Source organism: Musa acuminata, chromosome BXJ3-4, assembly GCF_036884655.1.
Source record: "Musa acuminata AAA Group cultivar baxijiao chromosome BXJ3-4, Cavendish_Baxijiao_AAA, whole genome shotgun sequence".
Taxonomy (NCBI): Eukaryota; Viridiplantae; Streptophyta; class Magnoliopsida; order Zingiberales; family Musaceae; genus Musa; species Musa acuminata.
In genome coordinates, this window is record NC_088352.1 from 31,575,291 (window position 1) to 31,596,704 (window position 21,414).

The 21,414-nt window shown below is 39.0% G+C and overlaps 1 protein-coding gene across 4 annotated transcripts in view; it reads right to left on the reverse strand.

Moving 5' to 3' along the window:
• Positions 1-21,414, reverse strand: part of LOC135636988 (probable D-2-hydroxyglutarate dehydrogenase, mitochondrial) — a 35,497-nt gene that overhangs the window by 12,123 nt on the left and 1,960 nt on the right. For 3 of the 4 annotated variants that reach the window (XR_010496126.1, XR_010496125.1, XM_065149260.1), the window contains exons 3-9: positions 19,927-20,246; positions 18,848-18,949; positions 14,950-14,997; positions 6,429-6,499; positions 4,825-4,943; positions 3,038-3,133; positions 2,829-2,938 (exon numbers count right to left, since the gene is read on the reverse strand). Coding sequence is in view for 2 of the 4 variants with exons in the window: in XM_065149260.1 (XP_065005332.1) it covers positions 2,829-2,938; positions 3,038-3,133; positions 4,825-4,943; positions 6,429-6,499; positions 14,950-14,997; positions 18,848-18,949; positions 19,927-20,246 (866 nt within the window). In the remaining 2 variants the exon portion in view is untranslated. The remainder of the gene's footprint in view (positions 1-2,828; positions 2,939-3,037; positions 3,134-4,824; positions 4,944-6,428; positions 6,500-14,949; positions 14,998-18,847; positions 18,950-19,926; positions 20,247-21,414) is intronic. The other variant, XM_065149261.1, reaches the window with a different exon arrangement.

The window sequence follows — 21,414 nt, forward strand, 5'->3', positions numbered from 1 at the left end:
GCCCGGAAGACCCGCCTCTGCGGTACCATGGCCTTCACTCCTTGAATCCATAGCCCTTCTTGCCGTCGTGTTGTTCACTGAAGTGGAGCTCCCAGTAGCTCCCGATCATACCTCCATATGATCTCATCCCTCACGGGACTAGGTTGTGTGTATCGCATTGCCACGAACTGTTCCACCACGATCTGCTGCACCATGTCGCCTCCTGGTGACATCTCCATTGCATTCTGATCCTTGTGGAATAAACTCGAATTGTGAACCCTCCATGTGTGGCCTCTGCCAATACATCGCAGGGTCTCTTCCACCTTCAATTTTGTTCGCTCCTTTGGCAATCGACCTTCATCCACCCACTCCTGGGTCACACCTAGATGAAGCACTGCTCTAGGACAGTCCGTCGCCTAGTAGCTCCCGAAGTCTTCCGACTTCACTATAATTTGTGCACCATTGTCTGGATCCTGGGCCTCTGCCCCTACCAGCACAATCTCCGCTGCGCACTGCTTCCTTCATGGCAACTTGAATGGCAACACTGTGGCATATTCTTCAAGAGTACCCGCCTCTGCGTCCTCTTGCCCCGTGCTAAGGCCTTCTGAACCCAATTTCGCCTCCGCAAATTGAGTCGCCTTAGTTCCTCCATCAAATGCTCCTCCGAGATAAGGTGCATATGCCCAGAAGCTCCCTTCGTCTTTGGCACCATGCAAGATGAGTCCGCTCCGTCAGAATGAAGGACCCATGGAACAACATGATCCTACTCTTGCCTCTGCAAGAGTTCATGTCCTTGACCTCTGTCTAAGGAAAGCACTGTGCCTCTGTTCCATGTTCCAACTTCTCTGCTGGCTCCCTTCATGCGGCTTGGGTACTTCGCCAAGTTACACCCAAGTTGCTCCGCTCCTCGTTTTTGCATTGAGTCGATGGTGGCCCTCACGCCCACCATTCCACGGGTCAGCCCTCCCTTGAGTCCGATCTCCATATCGACTCTAATTGTGCCTTCATTTAAGTTGCTTCAGGTCGCTCCCCCACTTGATCTCGCAATGCATCCACCAATGCATTCTCTCGAGCGAGATCATGCAACGACTCCTCGCCGCTTGCTCAGTCCATCGAGCTTCGTGGAGTTGTTGTTTGTTGAGGCACTCCTCCTCAACATGTGAGGTCCATCTCCTATGATTCTCCCTCTAGAGAGCCGAGACTTATCCCTCCTGGATAACTGTCCCGTTGGAGCAAACATCTCTCTTCGTTTCGGAGACCACCATCCCCTTGGACTACTCCGAACTGCTGAACAAACTGTGCACTGTTCTGCCTCCTGCAAACGCACTTGCTAGATTGCGACTCCATGTCAATACAGCCCCCGCTGCACCCCTCAAGGCCTAGCAACATGCTGAACTCGTTGCACACTTCAGCCTCCGACGGACGTATCCTTCACATGCCGAAGAGAAAGTTTCAATGCTCCATGGCGCCGAGTTTCGGTCGCCTTGGGATGGCCACGAACATTCCATCGTCCGCATACAAGCCCATGCATGAGTATCAAATTCTTCGAGTTAGCAATTCCCCTCACCTCTGTGAGCTTTGCATAACTCTTTTGGTCGTTGAGCAACTCATTCCACCTTGCATAGAGCACCATCAAGTATAGTTGTCAACGTTGAGCCGTAGCTCAAACTCAGCCATCCCAACCTTTGTGCGCTCCGCATTCTTCCAAGCTTGCATGTTCTCGTGGTGCCTCTTGCGCGAAGGGTTGGCCATTCCTCTGAATGCCAATGTTAGATGCCCGCTCCTCTGAGCGACTCTTTTCCCTACATCTCCATGCCCGTTTTCCCTCAAACGGTCGCGCGTTGCTGACTGCCCTCAACGCAGCCCCGCTAGGTCCCCCACGTTTGCATGTCAAGTGTTTCTATGAGTGCTTGTCCCGCTCTGATACCATATGACACGGACTTAGCTGGTTTTGCCTAAGTCGTGCGGCACCCTCGCGCGTCCGTCCGCAAAGGTCAGCCTCCCCGAAGCCTCCCATTGTCCCTTAGGACCAACAAAAGAGAGAACGGGTTAAAGAGAACACCTCAATCGGGATCCACAAGCAAACATGTCCGAAAAACACTTCATAGACAATGCAAATTACAAACAGACTTTACAAGCTCTGAACAGTTGCACAACAAAGGGTAAAATGGTCCATTATAGACCGAGAATCTCTCGGACGTGTCCACATGACACAACCTTTATTTACAAGCCTAAAGAGACCACCAACCCAACTAAAATGAGACTATTAAGCCTTTGGCCGCCCCTCTACATGTTGTACAAGGCATGAACATGCCGAAAGACACGGACATACATAAGCATTACATCAAACATCCTGTTTCAAAGTTTGTCCGTGACAGCCTGGTTCCCTTATATGTTCTTTTTGTTTTTATGTATCAACAATTGTCTTCTTTTTTCCCTCCCCCCTCCTGGTGTTCCTTTGCCTCTTCCTACTTTTGTCACTTCCTACTTCATCTAGTTGTGTCACTATTGTCATGCCTTCTCACAAGAGTTAACACCTCCTTTGCCTCTTGTATGTATCTCTCTTCCCTCTTTAGCCTCCCTCCTCATCCACCTCTTCCACCCTCTCTCTCTCTCTCTCTCTCTCTCTCTCTCTCTCTCTCTCTTGTGGGTCCAGGCAATACAATATTGAATGTTGGTACAATGAAGCATACTGGTCCAACTGCCAATCGACAACAGATTGAGATTTTAAACCTTGATAATTTTGTTAACAATTGTCATATCATGTGTATGCTTATCTTTTTAACTTAATAATTGATGATAAAGATCTAGGTGTACACAATATGAAAACAAACAGAAAAGAGAACTACCTGACAACTTGTAAAATCTTTACAAGCAAGAAATGCAAGATTCATTGACATTAGCTTGGGTGGTGTAAGAATAGAAACCTTGGTCACAATCCCTAGAGAACCTTCACTTCCTGAACCAATTGCAAAATTCATTAGTACTCCACTACCCAAAGAATCAATCTAAACAGGTGAAATCAGCTAATTTCATTTATTTACATATACCAAATTACCAATAAACAAGTGTTTCAAATCATATCCAGTATTGTCCTTGCGTAAAGTGCCAAGCATGTCAAGAATAGTTCCATTAGCTAATACAACTTCAAGGCCTGAAAAAGTAAACCCAAGATCTCATGAGTAAAGAGAAAATTGATAACTGGCTAATTATATACCAAGCATAAAAAGGGAATACTGAACAAAAAGAGCACACACTTGTGAACTTTCTGATATGCTATCATCGCAAACTTATAGTTATCTGCAATTATATTTCACTGCCTGCTGCTCTGATGCAAACATCAGATGGTAATATCCTCCTCGTATGTTTACCTCTAATTAATTTTCAGGAGGTTGTTGAGTGCTATATAGCTTTCTCATTTTACAACAAAACAAGCAAATGATTTCCAAAAAATAAGTTTCCATTGCAAACCTAATCCAAAGAGTTTATTTTTGTTTATTTAAAACCTTTATTCTCCCCATATTTTCTTCTCCCTACTCTCTTCCTGTCTTTCTCACCTTTGTACTCATTTCATAATGAATTAAGTTGATAGGTTTTGCCTAAAAAAACTCTTTTATTGCTTAAACAGAATTTTCAAGATTGCATATCCCAATGATAGTCTCAGCTGTCACTGTGAGGCTGGTCCCAATATTTGTTATTTGTAAATTTCCAGGGATTTCCTACAAAATATCCAAAGACTACAAATATGAAAATCTCTCTCTCTCCATATATATATATATATATATATATATATATATATATATAATGTCATAAAACAAGCATATATAATGAAGCATAACCAATATGCTCCAAATATAGTATAAAGAAGACTCCATGGCACATAAATAGGTCAATATGTTACAGCTTATGAATTATCATGGGACCTTGCTTAAGCTTTCGGAAGAAGCAGACATTGTTTCATATCCTGGATATATCCCATCGTCTGTCTCATCAAACTTTGGCTTGCCATTGAATCCACTTGTCAACCTATTAGTCATCTGGCTCACATGTGAAGGCAAATCAAAGCTCATATATGTGTTAGGTCTTTACCTACTAGCTTAAGCTTTGAAAGAACTGCTCACCCAACTCATTTTATCATTCAGGTTGAATCTAATACCATCTAATGTTGTAGACCCAAGTGATTTATATGCCATATCCTAACAACACTTCGATGAATTATTTCGAACATGTTAATAACATTAGTCAAACAATAATAAACTGTGGCAAGAAAAATACCACAAGAAATATCAGTATGGGATGGAATATATTAACATAGTCAATAACATTAGCTATCTCATCAAATTTTTACAAGAGGCCCAACTTCTTTTGCATGATGGTAAGTTGCAGGCAACAGAAGTCAAAGACAGTATAAATTTGATAGACATTGCCAAAACTGCTAAATTCTTTCATGGAATCCAATCAATTTTGAGATCTAACTCACAACTAAGTCATTTCATTCTATTTCGAGATTGTCTCACAACGAACGTCATTTTTATTGGAAACGATTCAATGATTAGATGATTTATCAGTCAAAAAAAGAAAACAGAATTGACCAAAACTAATATTTGCAAACAAAGAGGTACGTTTGACAATTAGGTTAAAAGTAAACCAAAATGGAATAATGATCAGGTATTACAATGATGCCACCTTCAAAAGTAAAAAATAAAATAAAAATTCAATTAACAGATTATGCTATATGATAGACAACTATAAAGAGTCTTACAAAAGATAGCACCAACATTGTGCAAACATAACAGCAAGCATCACATTACCTTCATCAAAACAAAAAAAAAGCATTATAATTACCAAGAATAGTTCCATGAAGTGACCCATAACGTACAAAGCGTAAGCCACCGGCATTGGTTGAGATGTTTCCACCAATTTGGCAGCTTCCTTTTGCCCCCAAGTCAAGTGGCATAATAAATCTAAAAGAAGAACCCACATAATATTCCAATGCTAAATACAAATAAGTCAATCATCCAGAAAGATGCACTTTATGCAAGCCAAATTTGACTTTTAGGTTTTGCTGTGATATTAATTATGTACTAAGATTTTTTTTTTACTTTTAAGCAAATAGTACTTTCCTCATATAGACTGCTATTTAGAGTATAGAAAAAAATAATGATTTGCCCAAGAGAAATTCAAACAGAATGTAAGAGTTTGTAGTAAAAGAAAAAAGGTCATATATAGATGGCAAAAGAATAAATCAAGAATAACCACGAAACAATACTAGAGACTTGCAATTTTTTTTAACAAACATACTTTCAAGGAAAGAGGTGACAACAATGCTTGTTTGAGAAAAAATAAAAATGCTGAAGAGATATTCGAAACATTAATTTCAGTGCAACATATGATATTAGAAGAAAAGGCACTACTCCAGCTCTCCATATAAGACTAAAATTTTAGAATTGATGAGTAATCAAGAAACCATTTATATTTCCAATGTAAAGTTGCTAAAAGCCTACAAAAGTTTCAATTTTCAAGTCCAGTGTCTTCCTGGTAACCATATTCCTTTTTCTTCTTTGTGATTCCTTAGAATAACTTTTCCTGCCACATGCACCTAAACTTTATAGACAGCATTATAAAGTATGGGTATTCTGAGAATCTTGGGTTTGTCCAAGAATTTCTTCTACTAAATATGGAAAATAATAATTGGGATTCCATGCACAAATCAAGAAAATTAAGTCTGGCTCAACTCATTTGTTCAGCACATTTATTCACTTTTGTTCTTGATATTGACTGGGTGATAGGAGGATGTCATTCTAGTGATGTGGTCTTCAACAGTTCAAGAATTGATGCCCTCCACTTTTATTTGAATTATCTAACCATTCACATTATATAAGATTGTCCACACCTAATTGCCGGAAGTAAGGAACAAAGGAAATCATCATCTGGGAGATCATTAAAGGCCACAAGAACCACCATCATGTTTTTATTTGCTGGCCAAGTTATATCTGTAATACTACAACAATAATTATTATAATAACAATAAGAAGAAGAACGTAAATTATATCAACCATTTGGAGTAGGCTACATGGTTTGTTCCGGCTATTGAGATCCTTGAAGGGCAATGTCTCTAGATCAAAAGAAGTCATATCTCTTTTTATTGATTCTAGCAAAGTTCCCTTAAATCGCATCTATGGACTGTAACTTCTCCATATAATTGTGTAGTAACTGTGCAGTCACTTTGCTGTACAACCCATTAACTGAAAGATAAAAAAAAAATTAAGTAATCACCAAATCACCATTAAAAATACATAAACACAATCATCAAAGATAAAAGTAAAAAAAGAAAATATTATATTATTAATTGATTTTTCCACTTTAAAGACATCAAGCAGTTTTTTAGAATAAAAAATGCCATGGTATTACTTGTAATATATAAGGCGCAGATACTCATGAGGTCTTACCCTTCATTTTCTAAGAATGAGCTTAGATTCTCCAGTATGCATCCCCCTTCACAAACAAGAATACCATTGATCTGAAAGCAGTGTGTCATAAGCATGTCATTAACACAATTTTCCATGAAAAATATGGTATCTTTTGACTTTCTCATAAATTCCAAATAATCTGATCAAATTCTTCTCCATGTTACGACAACTAGTTTGATTGTGATTAGGGATATGTCAAAATCTTATAGTCTGTTGCTTCTTAAGTCCCAGTCACTCTCTCTTTAATAGGCTGCTAACCCCTTCAAGGCAGTAACTTTTAATGAAAACTAGAAGCTTATCATCCTGCAGGAATTCTTCACTTATGCCTATAGTATGATTTCTTTGAACTTGAATCACTTTCAAAAGTGAATCAAATTTGTTTCCTATCAGTTTTTCCTTCCTCATTTATAGCTCATAATTTTTATCTTCTGTGGGAACCTTCATTTGACAGGAATAGAGGTCAAAGGAGAGAAGATCACCTGCGGTAGTCCAAATGACAATGGGTGAACTACAAGAGAATAATACAAATATTAGGAAGTGATTCTTCATTGGGAGATATCTCCAGCTGCTCACAAGTCTTAAGCAAACTTGTTCGAGAATCATATACACTCAGGGGAGATTAGAGGTTATTCATTGTTCCAGGAATTCTTCTTGCAAATACTCTCATGATGAACATTTGCAACATCATATATATAATGCATAGCATGTATTTCTATTATCTATTTTTCAAAAATACTTTATTATTCCTGATAATCCCAGTTATCAATTTTGTTTGATAAAAACTCAAACATTATTTTGTGCAACATCTTCTGAAACAAGCCCTGTGTTTCATGGATAGTGTGCTTGTTGATCTATGTAAGTTTCTTCAAATCTTTCATGTACCTTCAGAAAAGGACTGTTGATTAGCAGAATACTGCAAAGTCCACTTCTGATTGACATCTTAGTGGGTTACAAGGTCAGAAATGTAGAATGTGTACGTTTATTAGCTTGTCTGTAAGGTGGATCCTACATGGAAAGCATCGTGCATATTTTATTCTGCTCAATCAATCTAATGGCTAACCGAAAGATAGTGCGGCAGAAAGGAATCAGGTCTTGGTATGTGACAAAACATACAGAGAACTCTTTGGACTCCCTACTCCACAAACGCTTGAATCATGAGAGTATTTGTGATGTGAGTTAGGTTAGGTACACAACAATTGATGAACTTAATATTAGTTAGGCTTATACCTAGCCCACATTCTGGGCTATGTGGCACAGGTTCCGCTTTACTTATAGCTATTATGTCAGTAGTAGCTATTGATAACAAAGCATACTTTACAGATAAGCAATTAATTGGGCCCCGAAAAAAGGCCAGCCCATGAGCAATGCAAAAGACATATCATAGGCACGTAGTTAATGTTGGTGTCATGCTTCTCAGATGTCATCTACAAATAATAATTATATATGCTACATGACTTAGGGCATTGATATGGGCATTAAGCCACTGATTGGAGAATATTATAACACCATTAATCCCACTCCAAAAGTGGATAATGGATTTGTGTAACATGGCAAACATAATGGATTCAATTATGGATAAGATCCAAAAGAATTTTTTTATAGCAAACATAATATTTGCAACTACTAATAGTGACTTTGATATAAGCATTGTGTAACATGTCACAGATGGTTGTCGTGCACCCATAACACCTTCATCAACAGACCATCCGTCGCTTTTGTTTGTTTGTACATATCTTTGCCAATGTGTTTTGCCTTGTTTTGTATGTTTTTACTTGAAAACTATGAACATGAACAGTTGCATGGCTATAGAGCAACCGCTCACTAGAATGGGCAAAACTATCCTAGATTTTCGCGTGTCATAGCCTATTTTCTACAAGCTGCAGTGCGATACGAAATGTCAGCTATCTCAACACCCTAGAACCACCCAGGTGACACAGGACTGGATGGGAGTTTAGGGTAGTGCTGGGCATTGATTAGATTCACAAGTTCACATGTAAAGCCTACAGGAACTTGCCAACACACCCCAACACCCGATGGGCAATCGTTTGTGGACTTGCGATTGTTCATTTGCCTTCTAAAATCCTTGATTTCTCCTTCCTCTCTTTCCTCTCTTGCACACCAAGTGTTTGCTGAATTGCTTGTAAGGCTACCCTCTTTACGAGACGTCAAGATTTGTTCGCTGTTCGTTTTCAGAACTAATCAGTTTGCACTTTTACAGGTCCTTCAGGACTTGAATGAGGTTGCAACTAGGCTGATCTTTTACGACGGATAACGCAAGAATACCTCACGACTTAAGCAATTCTAGCTTAGTCTGTGACATTGTGATATCAGAGCGAACAAGCAATTCGAGCAAATAACAAAAGTTTACAATCTCGCCGTGGCGAAGCACCGTAGTGAATCGAGCACGATGAGGCAAGTCGGACCATTGCTGTAGGTGGGCTGCAAGTACAGACTCGCTCTCAAGCTATTGGGGCCGCCCAAGAGAAGCGTGGCAACGAAAATGGCAAGCAAGAAGTTAACTATTCTCCGCAAGCGAAGGAAGCCCAACCCGAATTGCCAACCGAAAAGAGAAGATATTAGGAGAGGCTTACAGTTGTGGAAATCCACCTTGATGTTCTCGAAGCGAGTCTAGAGGAACTCTACCAAGGCCAACAAAAGCTTCTTAGGGTAGACAACTCGCAAGAAGAGACAGAATCTCGGATTGACAAGGTCGAGTTCCAAGTAGATCGATTAACGAAAGACACCAAAGACTCCGTGCAGCACCTACACGAAGTCGTGGTGGAATTCATGTCCAGGATTATGTTACTCACGAGAACTCTTAATGCGAGAGGGAACAACACCTGCATTGCTCTGCCACAAAGCTTGAGGGCACCCGAGCCGCATTGCTACAGGGTTGCTAGGAATGCGAGGAGCTCGAGAACTTTATGTTCGACATGGAACAGTAATTCCAAGCTACGAGGCCCGATTCTGAAGAAACCAAAGTTTTAATAGCAACTATGTATCTGAATGAGGACGCAAAACTTTAATGACAAACATATCGGGAAGAGATCCAACAAGGTCGATGTCGAGTGGACACATGGGAGGACTTGAAGCAAGAGTTGAGAACTCAGTTCCACCCGAGAACACTAAGTTTGTCACAAGAAGGAAGTTGAGACAACTCCGTTAAAACACTTCCATTCGAGACCATATAACATAGTTTTCAGCATTGATGCTAGACATATAAGACATGTTTAAGAAGGACAAACTGTTCAGCTTCCTCGATGGCCTGAAGCCGTGGGCACAACAGGAACTACATCGAAGGAATGTCACCGGTTTGGTCGAGGCAATCACAGTTGTAGAAAGGCTCATCGACTTTGTTTCCTTAAAGGAGTCGGGGAAGAAGAAACAATCTTCAGAAAATCGCCCATCTAAGTATTCCCGAGGGGAGTCTGCAATCAAGCAAAAGAAAAAAAGTTCTCACAAAGGGCCGAGTTCAAAAGGCAAGGCCCCAAAACCTGGAGGATGCTTCTTGTGCGAAGAACCGCACATGATAAGGGAGTGCACACAAAAGCAAGCACTCAATGCATCGACAGCATCAATTCATCCCCCCATATCAGATAAGGGCAAGGTCGTCGCTCTTAGTTCGAGTAGTTTGGAATCCAACAGTGACGATGAGAAGTCGCAAGGACCCCAGATAGGAGCAATGTATTTCTTAAACGCATTGCGAGGTCAAGTGGGGGAGAACATGAGAAAGCAACAAAAAGTAAGGAGCAACGAGATGATATACGTGGACATCAAACTAAATGATCGAACAACCTATGCGATGGTAGACACAAGCGTTACCCATAATTTCATTATCAACCAAGAAGCTAGGGGACCTGGGTTTAACCTAGAGAAGAGCCCAAGTCGAATGAAGGCTATGAACTTAGAGGCTAAGCAGATCTCTAGACTAGCAAAGGAGGTCCTTATCAAAATCGGGACATGGAGTGGAAGCACAAACATGATGGCGGTGTCATTGGATGACTTCCAAGTGATCCTTGGAATGGAGTTCATGCATGCAACGAAGTTGGTGCCAATGTTGTTTCTAAACTCTCTATGCTTGATAGGAGACAATAACCCTTGCGTGGTTCTAATTTCTCGAGGAGGAACCAAGAACCCACAAAAAATATCGACGTTACAACTGAAGAAGGGGGTGCAAAAAGGTGAATTAACTTTCATGGCTACAACAAAGCTAGAGCCACTTAATGTGGAGGCCACTCATGAACTTGTTGTGGTGGCAGACGTTTTCAAGGAGTTCACAAACGTTATGCCACCGAGTTGCTGAAAACTCTACCGCTACATAAAGGCGTGGATTACTGCATCGAGTTGGAGCCAGAAGTGAAACCTCCAGCAAGACCACTATACCATTTGTCCCTTCCAGAGTTAGCAAAGCTTAGGAAGCGACTAGATGAACTGCTAAGAGGTAGTCTCATCCGCAATTCTAAAGCACCATTTGGGGCTCCAATTCTCTTCCAGAAGAAACAAGACCGAAACCTCCGATTATGTGTTGACTATCGGGCCCCTAAACAAGGTGACTGTGAAGAACAAGTATCCTCTCCCGCTCATCGCAGACTTGTTCAACCAACTAGGCAAGGCAAAGTATTTTTTTTAAACTCGACCTTCGGTCGGGGTACTAGTAAGTGCGCATAGCAAAAGGTGACGAAGCGAAGACCACCTCTGTGACCAGGTATGGAGCATTCGAGTTCTTGGTTATGCCTTTCGGCTTAACCAATGCTCTAGCCACATTATGTACTCTCATGAACTATCTATTTAACGAGTATCTAGACAAGTTTATGGTTGTCTACTTGGATGATATCGTTGTTTATAGCCAAACACTCGAGAAGCATGTCAAGCACTTTCAAAATTCAAACAATTTTCAAAGTACTCAAGGAGAATACTTTATTCGCGAAAAGAGAGAAGTACTACTTTGCCCAAACGGAGATTTTATTCTTGGGGCATCGAATCAACAAAGGATCCATTCAAATAGATAAATCGAAGGTGCAAGCTGTGACAGAGTGGCAAACAACAAAGAAGGTACCGGAGCTGAGATCCTTCCTTAGTTTTGTCAATTATTATCGGCGCTCCATAGTTGGGTGCTCGAAGCGTGCAGCATCACTAACGAAGTTGCTAAAGGAGAAGCCTTGGCAATGGTCAAACAAATGTAAAGCGATATTCCAAGACCTAAAGGCTGCTATGTTAGAAGAACCAATACTTAAATTGCTAAACTATGGGAAGCCTTTTGAAGACTATACAAATGCTTTAGACTTCGCTATTGGGGTAGTACTTATATAGGAGGGTCACCCGATGACCTACGAGAGCCACAAGCTCAATGAGACCGAGCAACGGTATCCGGTGCACGAGAAGGAGATGACAACGGTGGTTCACTGTGTATGAGTATAGTAGTACTACCTTCTCGAAACGCAATTTGTAGTAAGGACGAACAATATCACGTTGAGTTACTTGAAAATTCAAAAGAAGCTCTCCCTAAAGTAAGCACAATGGTAGAACTTCCTGGCTGAATTTGATATAAAAATGGAGTATAAGTCCAGAAAAGCAAATGTCACGACCGATGCATTAAGTAGGAAAGTGGAGCTGAGGAATGTCATGCAACTAGAAGGCGGAGGCCAAGCAAGTCAACTGCACTCCAACTTCCTTTATGGGATCAGGGATGGACTGTACAGTGATCCCTAAGCAATAACCCCGATGTAACTGATCAAAGAAAGAAAGGCACGACGATATTGGGTTTAAGAGGAATTTATCTACACCAAAGGGAATAGATTTTATGTTCCCCGAGCAAACAATTTGAGGTGTGAACTCTTGAGAGAGTGTCATGATTCCCCTTGGCCAGGACATCCGGGCATTCACCGAACATTGGCTCTCATGGAGAGGGCCTTCTATTGGCCGAAGATAGGGACAAATGTGGAGGAATATGTTCGAACATGCCTTACTTGCCAACAAGATAATGTAAAGCAACGGAAGCCGGTGGGATTTATGGAGCCATTGCCTAAACTAGAAAGGTGGTGGGAGAGTAACTCCTTGGACTTCATATCAAGCTTACCGATGGTAGGAGGACTTGAATCAAGACTCGTGGTGGTTGATTGATTTTCAAAGTATGCAACATTCATTGCTGCACCCCTACATTGCTTAGCGGAGGAGGCGACTAAGTTGATGATGAAGAATATGGTGAAGTATTAGGGAGTTCCACACAATATCATTAGTGATCGAGACGCGTGGTTCTTGGGATGGTTCTAGACCGAGCTGTTCAAACTACTGGTATCTAAGTTATACTTCTCCACAAGCCTCCATCCCTAGACGGATGGCCAAATTGAAAGAACAAATTCACTCCTTGAGCAATATCTTCGACACTACGTGAGTGCCAACTAACGGGATTTTGTGAAGTTGTTGGACATAACCTAATTCTCCTACAACTTACAACAGAGCTCTACATCCAACAAGTGCCCCTTCGAGATCATTACTAGACAATAGACGTCAACTCCTCATACCTTGACGGTCAGTTCTACCACGAGTACCCTATCAACGTGTCACTTTGCAAAGGAATGGCACTGAAACACAGATATTGCCCGGGCTTACTTGGAGAAAGTAGTCAAAAAGATGAAAAAGTACACAGATCTAGGAAGGCGATCGCAGGAGTTTAAAGTAGGCGACTTAGTACTAGTGAAGCTCCAACTTACATCACTTTAATTCTTTAAGCATAAAGTGCACACGGGACTGGTGCACAAATATGAAGGGCCCTTCCCAATTATCAAGAGGGTAAGCAATGTATCATATAGGTTGCAATTGTCGGCATGGCTCAAAATTCACAATGTAAATTCACAATGTCTTCCATGTAAGCAGCTTAAAAGCCTACTACTCAGATCCGCAAGATGCTTCTCGAAGTGTTCCAACTCGACTACCCCTCACCAAAGCCTCATACAAAAAGCAAGTTGAAGTCATTTTAGTAGACCGCAAGACAAAACTACCCGATAGAGCATAGCAGAACGATTACTTGGTAAAGTAGCGAAAGCTTCCTTAGACAAAAGTCAATTAGGTGCCTAAAGACACCCTACGACACGAAGAAGCAGTCATGAAGCCTACTAGCAAGCGTCGACAAGGGCATCGACAGTTTAAGTGAGGAAGAATGTCACGGACGGTTGTCACGCACCCACAACACCTTCATCAACAGACTATTCGTCACTTTTGTTTGCTTATGCATATGTCTGGCAACGTGTTTTACCTTGTTTTTGTGTGTTTTTGCTTGAAAACTATTAGCAAGAATAGTTTTCATTATTGTAGAGTGATAGCTTACCAAAATGATGCCCTAGAACGGCTTAGTTTTCCCATGTCATGGCCTGTTTTCTTTTCTACAGGCTATGGTGCAATGTGAAACATCAACCATCTCAACACCCCAGAACCACCCAAGTGGCACAAGACTAGATAGGGGTTTAAGGTAGTCTTGAGCATTGATTGGATTCACAAATTCCCACATAAAGCCTATGGGAACTTACCAACGTGCCCGACACCTGATAAGTAGTCGTTTGTGGACTTGCGATAGTTTGTTTGTCGTTTAAAGTCCTTGTTTTCTCCTTCCTCTCTTTTCTCTCTTGCACACCAAGAGTTTGCTGAATTGCTTGTAAAGCTACTCTCTTTGCGAGACGTCGAGACTTGTCCACTACTCATTTTCAAAACTAATCAATTTACTCTTTTGTAGGTCCTTCAGGACCTGAACGATTTGTAATTAGGCTGATCCTTTACGAATATATAACATAAGGTTGTCTCACGACTTAAGCAATTCCAGCTTAATCTATGACAATGCGGCCCAAGTTTTTAAGTCAGTGGGTGTACCGAACAAGGTCATCATAGTTCAAATCACTTTAGAAGTAGAAATGTTTATAATTTATAGATAAGATACTTATTATGTTAAAGGGGCTTGTGATCTAATAATTTGTTGTCTTAATAAGGCCCTAGTAATGGATACTTCTTCCCATAGCAAAATTTGTCATCTCCACATTCTAGATAGAAGAGGTAATTTGGTAAGGTTGCTTTAATTGCATCAACATAAAAAGTAATCAACAAATAAAGACTTTCTAATTATACTTTTGGGTTCTGAGGTAAGTCTCAATTCAATCTAAGTTCGCCTTTACTAGGAACTTGTGACAAAGTCCAGATGGTTAACATTATGTTGATAACCGGGAACAAAACTCTAACAAATATTCCATAGAAGCATGTCAGTTTTGAGTTGTATATAACCTCACACTGATGCACAAAAATCTAAGATGATAGTGATAAACTATCGCAAGGAGAACTTTGCTTCTCATATTTATTGAGGGCTAATCTACTGAAGGATTATACACCTTAGAAAATTTAAAGAAATAAATTCCACTAAAAAGTAAGTAGATGATATTATTACTTGTGAGGTCACAGATATGTTGAATGAGATATTAGTATATTACCATTGATATCCTAAAATGAAAGATGTAGCTACCTTGTCGAGGGAGACTATCTTGTCCATCAATGCAAGATTTATAATTACCTGCAAGCAAAATCAACTAATAATGACCTCAAGCCCATGGGAGATAATTTTTTCAATTTGGAAATTTAAGGCTAATAAATACCTATATCTACAACAATAGCTACAATATCAGCAACAGCAATACACCAAGGATTATGGATGATTATTATATAATGATTATAGCATGACTCATCATGAGAACAACCTCTCTATGGATGATTATTATATAATGATTATAGCATGAATCATCATGAGAACAGCATCTCTATGTAAAGAGGTAAGGTTGTTTACATTAGCCCTCCCCGGATTCTAAATTGATGGGAGCCTTGTACATCTAATGCTCTGTCTTCCACTTTCATCATTTTTGTCTTTTTATTGTCCAAATAAGTTATTATCCCTTTACTGCATCCAATTCAGCTTTTTTTTCTCAAGTAAAACCGTAGGAGTCACAACATCTTAAATGATAATTATGCAATATGGAACATTGATATTGATTGACCATTTTCATTTAGGCAAGGGAGAACAGTTTCTCAAGGAAAATACCATGGTTGGTCTTACCAGTCCGTACTGATGTGCCAACCAACCATCGATATGGTACATACCAAACTATACTGACGTACCAACACATAGTACAATATGGCATACTGACAAACCAGTATGTGCCACCCGTACTGGTCCCCTATGGGACTGGTACATACTGCATGTACCGGGCAGTATATCGTGGTACAGCAAACCTTGGAAAACATTTTAATTAGAGTGATTCAAGCAATCATATAATTTATCTTATAATACCTGTAATTTTGTTCTCTTCTTGATGACCTCCTCACAACTTCTTGTAGTAGTGAATAGACACAATGAATTATGTAATTGTCACATGTAAAGAGGCTTTTAACGATAAGATGGACCCAACAATAATAGATCAAGATGACAGATCTGTTATTATCCCAAACTTCTCGACATGGAACAAAATACATTACAACAACAACAATCCATAATATCCCAACTATTTGGGGTCAGCTTGTGGCATACAATATGTTGATGCTTTAAAAACCAGACAAAACACTAAAAGCAGAGTGATGCAAGAAATGCAATCAAAATGTCTCAAAAGACCATCCAAGGTTTCAAATATGGTTGAAATGGTATGTACTGACTGGACTGATATTTTTTTGGTTCAATCGAAGGTCAGCATTGGACCATGTGGCTCAGTGCTGGTTTGTATTCTTTTTTGTTAATTTTTTTAATTGATGACACAGGTCAGCATATTATCTGGTACATTGGTAATGTACCATTCCGATAAGGTGGCAAAACTGGTATTAGACTGAAATTTTATACCTTGTTATACCTTTCCTTATGAGTTTTATTTTAATGCACATGTAGCATAGTCAAGTACTATAATATCATGGAATGAGGTCAAAGAAATATATGCCAATCAAGACAATGTAAATTTCCAAAACCATGTTGATTTTTAGATATATGATCTTAACACATAATCAAACAAATCCACAAACTTCATAATCTTGTTCAAGCTAGCTGGGACCCAATAACAAAGAACTGTCTTGTGTTACCTAATTGATAACCAATTGGTCAAGGAAAATTGAAGTACAAACAAGTGATCATGACTCACGAGCAGCGAACATAATTAAGCATAATACTACATGTCTTGAAAGAAATATGAGGGGGGCAGAAGGAAAAACTTTAGTTAGTCAAATACCAGCACCAACCACCAATTACGAACAGAACTTATGTAGAGGCTAAGAAAGCAAAAAAGAAAAGGGGGCATTCCTATCCCTTCCCTGCAAGTAAACTCGAAAAGCCACAATCTGCACTAAATTAAACCCAGAAAATGGCAAGAGAGAGAATAAACAAATTACAACAATCTATGACTATGGATCTAATATATCACAGCAGACCAGATGGAAAAAGTCAAAAGCAATAAAAGGAACCCCAAAAAAATGGAAAATCAGCCATTCTTCAAAGTTTGGCCAAGAATAGTGTGAAGACATAATCCTAATTAGGTACTGGTTCCTCAGCGATCTACAGTACATTTACCAAATAGAAAAATGGATTCAGACATTAGACAAAAAAACAGTTTAGTGCTAGTGTGAAAATGGTGCATCCTAATTTGCATTAGATGATTATCTTATGCTCCTGAATGCAGAATATTACACACCTGAAAGGATGTGAGATCAATAAAAAACAAAAGCATAAGTAGAATCTTATGTACCTTAATGCAAGTAGCCATGACAACATATGGCATGTGTACTTTTGTAGGCCTATCTCCATAGAACTATCAGGATGGATGAATAATTTTATATAGAGCAGGCAAGGATGACATTTACGTCCTATAGAAAAATAGAACTTTGGATCTATGTGATGCTGCATGAAACTAGATTTGACCAGAAAAAGTAGTTCTTTCTTTTTAGCCAAGATCTAAAATCTTGGTCCCATACCAGTTTCAACATATTGTTAGATTAATACAGTAACAGTATATTGGGCAATATATTTATTTCTACAGCCAACATCACTAAAAATTAATTTTTATCCGAGCCATATGATCCAAGGTCAGTTCTTCGTTAGATCAATAGTTATCAATCCATGTGTAACATATGGAACCTAGGTTTCTGCATTGCAATTTTCAGTACTCGCTATCCATATCCATTATAACATCAACAATCAAAATTTGACCAGCAAAGTTAGAGGTGTGATTGGCTCTAGCAACACATAAAAATTATTAAAGGAATATTTCTGTCATGCTTTTGATTATAGCTTGTAGTTATGTATTTAAAAATAAATAATGTCTGTTTGTATGTGCATATAGTTTTTTTCTACTTGAACATAGATTAGTTTTCTTTAAGGCTTGTCTAAAACCAAGGTGCTAGCATAGGTAACCAAGCAATCACTAAGATACATTTTAGCTTTTTGGTTTTCTTTGACAACTTCAGTTAAACGCAAGAAAATAAGCACCTTAAGAGCAATAACTTTTGTTGCAGAATTTGCTTCTCATTATGATTTTAGCTTTATTTCTTCACCTTGAGTGGTATGGTAACGTTTTGATCACTTGATGCAGTATTAACTATTAAGTCTTAACAAGTCAACAGCAAAGTCCTCAAGATAGAGATTCAGCTGATAATGAACAACAAAAGGCCTCTTCTAGAATTTTATGAAACTATGAATGAAAAGGATTTAAATCTTGGTCCTGTACCAATTTCATGAAGTGCTATGGTGCTAGTGTGTTGCCCAGTATCACCGAAAATCCTAAAATATATATGAGAATTAAGTCTTAAAGTCTACAAGCTTCATTAACAACAAGAAGTAGTGACATCACCACACTGGTGGCCAACCCTAATCTTCTTTTAATTAAACGACTCTTGCTACCAAGATATAAATGCACTGCAATATAAGATTTACATCTCCTTGAAAAAAAGATTTAAGATTTAGTCTGCATGTCCACTCAGGCTCTAATTAGTTACTGAAGTGTGATTATAACCAATTTCAGTGTCTATATGAAATAATTAGTTTCCAGATAGATCAAATGAGAGATAGAAAGCACAAACCAAAGAGGACAATTATCATAGATCATCATGTTGGATGGTCAACACCCACTCATCAGATGATGATTTCCCAATCTTCTTGTTGACATATAAGAAAACATAGTGATTACTTTTTAGCCTAATCTACTCACAAACATGCACCGATACATATCTTGGATGTACAAAGGGCATCAATCGTGTATGCAACAGGTAGGAGAAATCTCTTTATCCACTACAGAATTTACTTGGACCACTATCAAAAGTTGAACATTGAAAGAGATTCCTAACATTTAATAATTCTGATGCTGCATACCACGAAAAATGTTGAAAGTGAATAGTACCTCATCGTGAACAGGTACACTTCCTCCTACAAGACCTGTGTTGCCTCCTTGGGGGACAACTGCCAATTTTCTTGAATTGCAGTGGTGAAGAATCTTAGACACCTGAAAGTTGGAAAGAAAAGAGATATAACAAAGATAAAAATAAAAGAAAAGGCGACATGAGAGGATTAATAGAACTGAATATGATATATATATACATATCATCAAGTGCTCAAAGTGGAAACTGATTATGATAAAACCAATAGAACCATAATTGTGGCAGAAACCAGATAAATCAAAGGGCACTGTGTCTTGTTTGACTCTCATGCTCCTTATTTGTATATTGAGAAATAACTCAAGAATCTTTTCTAAGTACCGTGATGTTTAATTTAAAGTCATTTAACTTCTGATTGTCCCTCAGTGATATTTTTCCACCTCAGATCAACAAAATTTTCATACAGTGAGAGGATTGGACTTCCTAGCTAAACATCTACTGTGTGGTTTGTTAGTATCAGATCATTCCTAGCTCTTGGACTAGTTATATTTCTGAATAAATTATCTTTTTTTTAATCCTCACCAGAGTTTGCTGCAGATTCACAATATGTTTATATTGCTTATCATAATCTAAATCTTCACCATCTTGCAAAAGATTGGATGGATCAATGTGCAAGGCTCCTGACACTGTGGGATCTGAGGAGAATCTATGTTGTTCTACACCTTAAAACATAAGTTACATCCATGACTTGACCCCATCACCTAGCTCGCAAAGGAACAAATTTACCATGATAACACCAATTTGCGAAGCATAGAAGTAAATTCAAGGCAAAAGCAATAAACACAATTATGCAGAAGCAGTTTTGGAGAGGGTAGAATTTGATTTATCTTGGGTTACATTGTCAAGTGCACCTAAGAAAGTAGCCTCTGCCCAAGTCTTAAACACAATTATTAGAAGTTATTTTTGCCTTTTTAGTTTTTAGTTGACCCAGAGCATAAGAATTTTATCTTCAGCAACAGCCTTTGAAGCTGTTCTGCAAAAGGATATACAATAACATTTTAAACCCAAACAGAAGTGAAACTTCTACGAACTTGAAATCAGGTACCTCTTGGCTGCTTTTTGGTAAGAGTAAGAGCTTGCTTGAGCCTTGGTATTTCCGCATCCAGTCCACATTTGCAGCTGATAATCTATCTTCATCCTCAACAACATTCCTTTCGCCAAGTATAGTTCTGAAATAGCTAATATCATCAGCATTCAAGTTTGAAAATGCTGGATTCCTTGGAATATCAGTGGCTGCAGAACCAAATGATCTATGCTTGATTGCATATGTTTTGCCTAGATTTAGATAGTTACAAGCTTGAGGTGTTCCAACAGAAACTCGGAACATACAACAAGGTCTCCAAGTATTCAGCTTCCAATAGGATCCTGAAAGTGGTGTTAGCAGATAACTTTTAGTCCCAACAAGTGCAAAAATCTGCAAATTATATCTTAAGTAAGCTGTAATAAGCAAAAGCTGCTTGATTGCCATTCGAAGGACTTCCTCATAAGTTTTTTTTTATATACTTCCTTACTACCTTGTTCACTGTTAAGAATATAACTACATAACACAATAGCATATCTTTCAAGATCGTCATACAGTACCAGTCCCTCTGTGGTAGCGGTACCATTATATAATACAAGGCATTTAAAAACTAGCATAATGGTTGGTGTGAAACAATATGTATGGGTCTAACTGTGAACAGGTATGCGGACCAAGGTTTGCAGTACCAACCCATATCGCTCAGTATGGGTGGCACGTATTGGTCCAACAGGGGACCGGTATACGGATCGCCCTCTACTAGGCGGTACTATAACCTGAACCCGTATTGGGCAATACAAGATCTGTACCGGATGGTAACAGTCGAAATCTGACCGTTACCGACCTGTACCGATTGGTAATGATCGGATTTCGACCGTTACCAATCAAGGGCTGAGATAGTCTTATTTCAAACGGTCAAATTGGTTGTTTAAACCATAGGAAAGGTTTTTTAAACCCTTTCCTCCCCCTTCTCTCAACTCATATCATTCCCTCAATCCCTTCAACTCTCTGAAACTCATTCTCACTCATATATAACAATTCAAATCATTTCTTTGTAAATAATTCAATATTAACGGAATGACGGTTCATAACGTACTATAAAGCTACTCCTAAGAGCCCGAAAAAGATACGTCATTATTCTTTCCTAATGTAGATTATTTTTGCTAAAATTATACTAAATTTATATTTATTTTCAACTTAAAAACCCTAATCTAACCCTTTTTTCTATTTTGGATATTTTTGGAGCTATTTTTAATTTTTTTTGGTGTATCATCAGTATGCCCTAGCGTACCATCAGTAGACCTCGATACGTACCGTACCGACCATTAGTCAATACACCAGTACGAACCGAAATTGCAAACCTGGATGCAAACCATGAATTTTTGTCCTATATTCCAACAAGATTAGCATCCTAGGTGTATCATCTGGTTTTTAGGGTCGGAACTATAGTGTATGGGATGGTAAGCCTACCATCCAATTCCATTATCTTTTTATTTTTTTGACAACTTGACCATA